The following is a 9,601-nucleotide window of genomic DNA, read 5'->3' as shown; positions in this document are numbered from 1 at the left end:
GCGAGGGGCGGCCCTATGCATATGACGCCGTCAGCGCACTCTGCCGCAGGGTCATATGTTTGTGGTTTTGTGCACTGTGGTTTGATGAGGCTGGGGTTGGGTCATCGCACCACAAACGCACACCTCAGATTTAAGACCAGCCTCAAAATTTCTACATACAGTGCAATTCTGTAGGTTGATCAAAGGGAACATTGCAGCAAGTCTGCCGCCTCCTTTCTGAAAATTTGACTTTAGTCAAAGTCAAATCTTTCAAGACGTGATTACTGAGACCAGGGGGAACAAGGTGAGGAACAGACAATGCACAGAGGTATGTGGTTCCAGCATGAACACACCTCTGTGCTTACGTTAGATAGCTGGGCCTGGGGTCAGTTCTCTCTTAACTGGAAACAAATTATAAAAGTAGCATGCAGCCTGGAAAAACTGTGTGCATATTAACACAGCTACTATTTCAATTTCTGCATTAACCTTTGCCCACCCTGAATAATTTTCATAACTCAATTTCAAGACTCTGTTTCTTTAACTTGTTGCGGACCGCCTAAGGCAGATCGGCGGTGGGTCAGCGTCTCCCTCGTTCCTCAGCAACGCATATATGCGTCATCTCGCGAGGAACGAGACTTGATGGGAGCTCGCTCTTGCTTCCGTGCGCGCAGCAGGCCCCAGCGATCAGGCCGCCAGCTAATGACTGACGCTGGCAGGCTGTTTTCTAGTAATCATTTATCTAAGTCTTTATATAGCGCTGACATCTTATGCATCACTGTACAGAGTATAGGCTTGTCACTTAACTGTCCCTCGGAGGGGCTCACAATCTAATGTTTATCATAGACATATGTCTACCTATGTATACTGTAGTGTTTGTTTTGTAGTCTAGGGCCAATTTAGGGGAAAGCAAATTAACTTATGTGTATGTTTTGGTTTTGTTGTTTACAAAATTTAGGTCTTTTTTGCTTAAAATAAAAACTAAAAACAGCAGCAGCAATCAAATACCACAAAAAGATAACCCTCTATTTGTGAGAAGAAAAGGAGGTAAAATTAATTTAGGTGCTAAGTTGTGAAATGTAGAACTGTAAAAAAATGGCCGGGGGGGGGAGGGGTATAAACCTCTGGGGCTTAAGTGGTTGAGGAAAGTTTTGTTTATTGTTATTTACTATGCTTGATTAAACCAGAGTAACTGAAATGACTCATGGGAAAGCCATGCCATCTTACTTAACATACTCTTTGTCTTCCTGGGTCACTGAGGAACTTTCAGAGGAGTGATTACACAAAACCAATTACCAGGCTTAAATGCTAACAAGTCTGCCCTCTGCTGCTTGGCCCCAGGCAAGTGTTCACACATTTACTAGAACAGTCTTGCACATATTTCATCAAACTTTAGGGTTTTTCACGCAGAACATTTTCCGAGTCATTCTGCAAACACTGAGATCCACCAAGTCTGGAGGGCACAGCAGAGACGCTTCGGATAAATATCGGAAACATTTCTCAGTGTCTTCTGTGTATAAACAAGTCATAGTATAGCTTGGGTTACACACATTCTGGAATGTTACAATAAAAATGAGATCTAGACTTACTTGGGTTACGTTTTCCTGCTCCCACTGCACTTTGTACCCCAGCAGCGTGTAGTTCTGCAGACCTGGTGCAATCTCTTCCCATTCTAGCGTCAGGCCGGATTCTGTCTTGGTGACATGGACATTCCGCGGAGCGAGTGCCGGCACTGAGGAGAAACAAACCTGTATTATAGGGGATGATCTACAAAAGCTGGGGGAAAGCAAGTTGGTGGAAATAGGAAACGGTTATCTAATCAGAAGTACAAGTTTAACCACTTCACCACAAAGCGTTTTTTACCCTAACGACCAAGAGCGATTTTCACCTTTCAGTGCTCATCCCTTTCAATAGCTTATTCACCACTAATCACAATAAAATGATCTATATCTTGTTTTTTTCAACACCAATTAGGCTTTTGGGGGTTGATATTTGTTTTCAGTATTTACTTTATTTTCTATGCATTTTAAAGGGAAAAACAAGGAAAAAATTAAAAAATAGGCACACAGCAGCAGCAGCACTGTTTGACTTATAAAAAAGTCCTGGAGCCATTAAGAGGCTTTAGTAGGATGTTTTTATAAGTCTGCTTGTGATTAAGTGGTTAAGGGACCACGATCGTTAAAAAAAAGATCACATTTAAAATACATACATACCAAATGTATATTTCTCCCAGAGTAAAATGCACTAAAAATTACTTATTTCCTTATGGGGGATTCTCAGTATTCCTTACAAAAGCACTCGCTGGAAAGGATCTATACAAAGATGTCAGCCAACTTCCCTACTAGTTTGCTCAATTTTTTTAACAGATGGACTGAGTAACTGTAGTTTAGTATGTGCTTTTGTAAATAAGTAAGGCCCGGTTTACATTAGCATTAAAAAGCGGACCGTAAGAGTAATGGAAACTGTACACATGGAACGGATGCGAACATATCCAATGTTAACCTATGGAACCGTTCACATGCATCCGTTCCTAGGGATCTGTTGCGTACATTCCGCTGAACGTAATGCAACTTTGCTGCAGCACCTGTTTTTCTGGAACGGAAGATAAGGCCCTGCATTGGGGGCAATGGGAGAATGGAACTTTTCTTCACACTAGTGTGTTGGGGGATTTTTTCCTGGGATTCTAGATTACAGATGGCCCGAACAGTTCACCGGCTGCTCACCGCTTGCATTTAACGCAAATTTTTTTGAAAAAATTTGCGTTCGCATTTTACATTAAAGTCAATGGCCGCCAACTTTAGTGGTTAATAGCAAATCCCCCTTATGTGCTAGAAACACCAAATGTTAAGGGTATGTGAAGTAGGACAGTGGGTAAAAGAGGGCAACATTTTTTCAAAAAGACCTTATACTTTTTGAGAAAATAGATTTTAACCTCTAGCCGACTGATTGGCATAAGGTCCTGCGGGCCTGTTTTGCAGGAGATTGCACGTGCATCCCTGCTTGAATGACGGAGCTCCATTCCGCCATCAGCCTCTCAGCGGTGATCTCAGTTAGGAGACTGTTAGTGGCGTCTAATTAGTCTGTACGGCGTTGCGATCCACGGCAGCTGGGGACAGCCGTTGACAGAGACAGAAGCTGTCATAGGCAGCCTATGACAGCCGATCGCAGTGATTGGCTGGCTGTGGGAGGGAGGGAAGGGGAACACACAAGTAATTAAAGAAAAAAAACACCTTTTTATTTAAAAAAAAAAAAAAAAATTGCCAAAAAATAAACATCTTGAGGGGGGGGGGGGGGGTTTACAGGGGATCAGACCCCACCAACAGAAAGCTCTGTTGGTGGGGAGAAAAGGGGGGGGGGAAATCACTTGTGTGCTGAGTTGTGCGGCCCTGCAGCGAGGCCTTAAAGCTGTAGTGGCCCATCTAGTGAAAAATGGCCTGGTCTTTAGCCTGTCTAATCCCCCCTCATCTGTGACTAATCACAACTGTAATTTGATCTCTCAGCTGACTTATTTGTAAACACAGAACGTCAACCCTATATCTGCTTCTATGAAAGCAGGAAATAGACACACTGCAGATGCATTGCAGGATTTGTAACTTTTAAAGGCTATCACCCCACGCACGCCTATCCTAAACCACCACCACGGCACCTAACCTTAACCCCGCCCCCACGCCTAATTAACCAACTACCCCTTCCCCTCTTGCCACTCCCCCTGTAAAGATGGTGGTAAGTGTGAAATTCAGGCCACCCAAAAGGAAAAATAAGGCACAAGCAATCTGTATTTGTGATGCACAGTATTCCAGTGTTGAAGCGGTTAAAACTCTAGTAAAATTCTTAAAATAGAAAGTATTAAATGAGACAAATAATGGAGATTTTGACCACAGACACCAGAATTTATCTATCAGACTCCAGTCTGTTGGGAACATAAAGGTAGCCATACACTGCTCGATTTGCCATCAGATTCGACCAACAGATAGATCCTTCTCTGATCGAATCTGATCAGAGAGGGATCGTATGGCTGCTTTTACTGCAAACAGATTGTAAATCGATTTCAGCATGAAACCGATCACAATCTGTGGTGGTGCTGCCGCTGCAGACGGGCTATCGGCACTTTACTATAAAAATTTTCAGAATATCTTGAGTCCACACCTACTTAAGTTTTATAATTCCTTAATGAAAGGAAAAGCCCCGCCCCCGGAATTCTTAACTTCGGCGATCTGCATGATACATAAGCCCCCCAGGAACCCATTGTCAACAAAAAACTATAGGCCTATAGCGTTGTTGGGAGTGGATTATAAGGTATTCACCTCGATTTTGGCTACGAGACTGAACACTGTTTTGCCGGTCCTGATTAACAAGGACCAAGTAGGTTTTATACCTCATAGACAAGCCCCCGATAATATCAGAAAGGTCCTGGATATTCAATACCATTGCCTTAAATCAGCCCAAAGCCTAGCCATACTATCGCTAGATATGGAAAAGGCATTCGATAGTATTAAATGGCCTTATATGTTCTCGGTACTACAGAGATTCGGTTTTACTGGTAATTTCCTCAATGCCATTAGAACTTTATACTCATTCCCCTCAGCATATTTAAAATTACCCTCCTATAATCAGGTCAGATTCCCCATTCTAAGGGGGACAAGACAGGGATGCCCACTTTCCCCGGGCATCTTTGCATTAGTTATTGAGCCGCTAGCCACCAAAATACGCAGATCCCCTGAGGTTTTAGGTATAAAAATTGGTCCTAAGAACTATAAATTAAATATGTTTGCAGACGACATTCTTTTGACCCTTTCCTCTGCACACACTTCTATCCCAAATCTTCTTAAGATAATCCAGGACTTTTCTGAATATTCAGGCTTTAAACTGAATATTGATAAGTCAGAACTTATGGTTTCGCAGATGCCGCCAATCGAGGTGAAGAACCTTGCTGACTCCCTCGGCTTACAATATCAAGCCAAATTTATTAAATATCTGGGAATAAACCTCCCGTTGAATACTAATAAATTATATGATGTAAATTTTCCCACGTTATATAGGAAACTATCCTCTGATCTGGATGGTTGGTCTAAACTTCCCTTATCACTATTAGGTAAAATACACTCGATTAAAATGACCCTTCTACCAAGAATTCTCTACTTGTTTAGAGTCCTACCTATCCCGATTAACACCTCACATCTTTCCAAGTTGCAAAAACAAATAACCCAATTCATCTGGTCAAAAAGGAAGGCCAAGATTAAGTATCTCTTGTTGGCTAAGCCAAAGGAATCGGTAGGCCTCAACCTCCCCATTCTATTAGATTATTATAGGGCAGCCAGGCTAGCACAGCTGGCGTTAGTCAACTATGGCAGTATGGCCCCCATGTGGGTGGACTTGGAGTCATCATTGGTTTCTCCTTTCCTGGCTCAAGGGTTGATGTGGGCGACTAAAGTCCCAATTAAGCTTATACAAGATTCTTCGCCTGTTTTGGCCCATTCTCTGAGATTATGGACTAAATTAAGATATACGTACAACTTGAAGTTTAGAACTAGCCTCATGTCCCAGATACTTGGGAGTCCTGACTTTCCCCCAGGGTTACGACCCAATCTTTATGGATGGTGGATCTCTAAGGGATTGGTTTCCTTGGGAAAATACACAAAAGCCTTCAGATTGATGAATCTAAGGCAATTCTATTCCGAGAGAGATGTGCCTCCGGTAGAGCACCTTAGAGCCTCCCAAATCTTTAAATATATAGCCACTATTGATAAGAATAAAGAAATGATGGTCTATACCCCATTTGAAATCAGATGCAGAAATGGCCCGCTAGACAAAGGTCTAATTTCGGATATTTACCTTTTGCTGAAAAAAGAGGCACCTGAAGAGAAATCCAAATTTCAGATTGTTTTGGAACATGATTCTGGTAGAACTATGTCAGCGGGGAGATGGAGCCATTGTTGCTCTACCCTCCTAAAAAACAGCCTTTTTTATTCATCGATACAGACTTCCTTAAAGCTTTTACACCGGGTTTATTTCCCGCCAGCAAGAATGCACGCTATCTGCCCTGAACAATCTGAGCTTTGTCCAAGAGACTGTGGACAGAGAGGAACTCTCTGGCATATGTGGTGGCAATGTCCTCGGGTTAAGGCTTTTTGGAGAACTATTTGGAGTCGCATCTCTCTCATGTTTAATATACAATTACATCCTGATGCATTAGTTGCCCTGCTTGGCAATAGACCACGAAATGTATCCAACACAGCCAATAAGCTTTTACATCATGTTATGGCATTGGCAAGAAGGCATATTGCCTATAATTGGAAGGCCAGGACTCTTAATGCTAATCAAGTGTTCGATATGCTTAACAAGGTAATGTTGTCGGAACATATATTAGCTAAGGTGTACGATAAATTGGACGTTTTCATTACAACTTGGTCCCCTTGGATTGAACTTCAAGATAATTTGGGACTTGAATAGACTTTACATTCTTTCTAAAGGTACACGGGTGTGCAATCCTTTGGCAATGGGTCTTTCTGTTGGTGTTTATATTGTGGGCTGGATATTAATACCAGTAAGCGTAATCAGGGGAGGGACCGATGTCGGTGGACCAGATCATGTTTCACTAGCATTTGAGATGTCTATGATACGGGAGGAGTTTTACTTCACCATTATAGACATCTTTTTTTTTCCTTTTTCTCTCTTCTTTCTTTTCTTTCCCTTTTCGTTTCTACCCCCTGAAAGGTACCCATTGGCATGTCGTGGTACTCCCACTCATGGGTCCTTTCTTGTATCATGCTTTCCCTTTTCTTACCCTTGTTTCCCTACTCTTCTACCTTTCCTTTCCTTTCTTTTCTCTCGGTTAAGAAAAATAAGAAAATATATGGGATTATTGTTTCCATATGTTAGATATTTTATGATGACTTTCGAGGTAAGAAACGAAGTTCTGATTTGTATTAGAATGTTTTATTTCTTTCATATTTTTTCTGTTGATATCTTCTTATGCACTCCCCTAAGGGGGATATATTGATAATGTTTGTATGCTATTTCTGTGAACTTGTTTCTTACACAATAAACACCCTTGAAACGAAACTCTGAGGAGATAGGGAAGCACTGGAGCCCTGATTCCAGCTGACACCAGATAAAACCCGCTCTTAGTAGGATCCGCTCGGTCCCTGGCTTAACAAGCCTCATCATTAGAGTGTTCACACACAATCCTATGTAAATGGCAGAACAGGCAGAACACATCAGAGCAAATGTTCAGCAAGACGCAGGGAAAATGACAGGCTGTGCAGAGCAGCCTCCAAATGCATCGTGACTCAGTCACCTCAGAGAAAGGCTGGCAATAGAGAAGCCTTATGTCAGACCTAAAGGAAGCCGCAGCATGCCAATTAATGATCATTTTCATTATGATAGATCTGCACTGGACAGATGCATAATGTATACTCCATCCTCAAATGAAAGGAATTACAGATGAGGCATCATATAGTATTCAAGCCAGACAACCAGGGTCCCTCAAGCAAGCCTGCCCCAGACCCAGTCAGAAGAAAATGAGGAAAATATATTGTTAGGAGGTGACCTTCAGTAAAAACTGCATGCGGATATGTACGGGACTTCCAGAGATATTGACTACCCAGATCAATGATCAACTGAATGCAAAAGTAAAATAAGTTGGGTGCTTTAACCACTTGAGGACCGCGTTGTTAAACCCCACTAAAGACCAGGCCATTTTTCTCATATTGGGCCACTGCAGCTTTCAGAGCTCGCTGCAGGGCCGCACAACTCAGCACAAAAGTGATCCCCCCCATCCGTTTTTCCCCACCAACAGAGCTCTCTGTTGGTGGGGTCCGATCGCCCCCGAACCTCCTCCCCCAGGTGTTTTTTTTTTAAATAAGTATTTTTGTTATTTAATTATAAATAAATTTACTCTTTTTTTTCAGGTCCCTCCCTCCCCTCTGCCTGCCTATCACAACTGAAAGGGATATGGAAGCAGACAGGTTTATTTCCTTTTAAAAAATCCACATTGCCCGACTGTCCTGCTGACACTCTGCATCTAATACTTTAAAGTGACACTGAATCGAAAAAAAATAAATTATGATATAATGAATTGTATGTGTAGTACGGATAATTACTAGAACATTAGTAGCAAAGAAAATAGTCTCATTTTTATTTTCAGCTATATAGTTTTTCTTTTTTATAACATTGCATCATTCTCTAATATTTGCAATTTACACACTACTCAGCATTCTAAATGATTTCACAGAGCAGGCTAATGAACTGTTGAACTTTACTCTGCATAAAAAAAAATAAAAATACAGTGACAGATACTTGAAATAAGCTTCAGAAGACAGGGCTCTCTGTGACTTTGAAAGTGGTGGAGCTCAGATCATCTCTTTAGCATAGATAACAACCGGAGTTTAAAGCTGGCCATACACTGGTCCGATTTGCCGCTGTTTCGACAGCAGATTCGATCACTGGGATCTAATCTGCTGCCAATCGTTCGCGCTACACTCCGAATTTCAATCCATTTCGTCCGATCCCGTCGATCGCTGCGTGCGGAAAATTACCATCGATTTCCCACGGGTAGGGAGCGCGTCGCTAGCGGCGTTCAAGTGCCCGACGACCGACGCAAGAGAGCGGCAATACATTACCTGCTCCGCCGGCGCGACTACCCCCGGTCACCGCTGCTCCGTGTCCGCGCAGGTCTGGGGCATGCTTCAGTTCCTCCTGCCCGGCAGGAAGTTTAAACAGTAGAGGGCGCTCTACTGTTTAAATTTCCTGCCTGGCAGGAAGAAGTAAAGCATGCCGGACCTGGAGACCAGAGCGTAGAAGACAGCGGAGACCTGGGGACTGGAGTCGCGCCGGCGGAGCAGGTAATGTATGCGGGCGGGGGGAGCGGCGGCAGCACCACCACCACCACAACAGATTGTGAACGGTTTCAGGCTGAAATCGGTTCACAATCTGTTTGCAGTAAAGGTAGCCATACGATCCCTCTCTGATCAGATACGATCAGAGAGGGATCTATCTGTTGGTCGAATCTGATGGCAAATTGACCAGTGTATGGCTACCTTAACTCTTCCTGTACTGGAAACAATATTAAACTCATATCTCTGCTGCTAAGATGCCAGCACCAGTGATACATTTCACAATGTAAATCAGGGAGAGGAAAGATTTTACAATGGGAAAACACTGACTAAAGGGCCTGATTCCACTACATGCAGTTTCTGAATGCAGATTTCTGCATCATGCATCTGTTACCCATACAATGAAAATGTTAGCGGAAACAGGCCCTAAGGTCCCTTTTCCACTAGCAATCGCTAGCGTTTGCGCAGAACGCTAGCGATTGCGATTCAGCAAAAGTACAACATTTTGCGGCGATTTCCCGACGTTTGCGATCGCGATTTTGCTATGCACTGCATAGCAAAATCGCGGCAATAATCGTTCTGCCACGCGATCGCGATTAGGTAAAAAATGAATCGCGGTAGTGTAAATGACCTACCGCGATTCCTATTTTAAAAGCAAACCGTAGCGATTTGGAAAATCACTAGCGGTTTGCGATTTTGCATTTCAGCAATCGCAAATGCGCTAGTGGAAAAGGGCCATGAATGAATTTAGTCAACAATAAGCAATTTCATTCATTATGTTATTTTCACTA

At 42.7% G+C, this 9,601-nt stretch overlaps 1 protein-coding gene across 1 annotated transcript in view; it reads right to left on the bottom strand.

Annotated features, from left to right (window-relative positions):
- Window positions 1-9,601, bottom strand: part of TYRO3 (TYRO3 protein tyrosine kinase) — a 325,717-nt gene that overhangs the window by 109,784 nt on the left and 206,332 nt on the right. The window contains exon 9 of the mRNA XM_068254301.1: window positions 1,566-1,708. Coding sequence (XP_068110402.1) covers window positions 1,566-1,708 — 143 coding nt within the window. The remainder of the gene's footprint in view (window positions 1-1,565; window positions 1,709-9,601) is intronic.

Source organism: Hyperolius riggenbachi, chromosome 9 (assembly GCF_040937935.1).
Source record: "Hyperolius riggenbachi isolate aHypRig1 chromosome 9, aHypRig1.pri, whole genome shotgun sequence".
NCBI classification, from domain to species: Eukaryota; Metazoa; Chordata; class Amphibia; order Anura; family Hyperoliidae; genus Hyperolius; species Hyperolius riggenbachi.
This window is presented reverse-complemented; position numbering and strand designations above follow the sequence as displayed.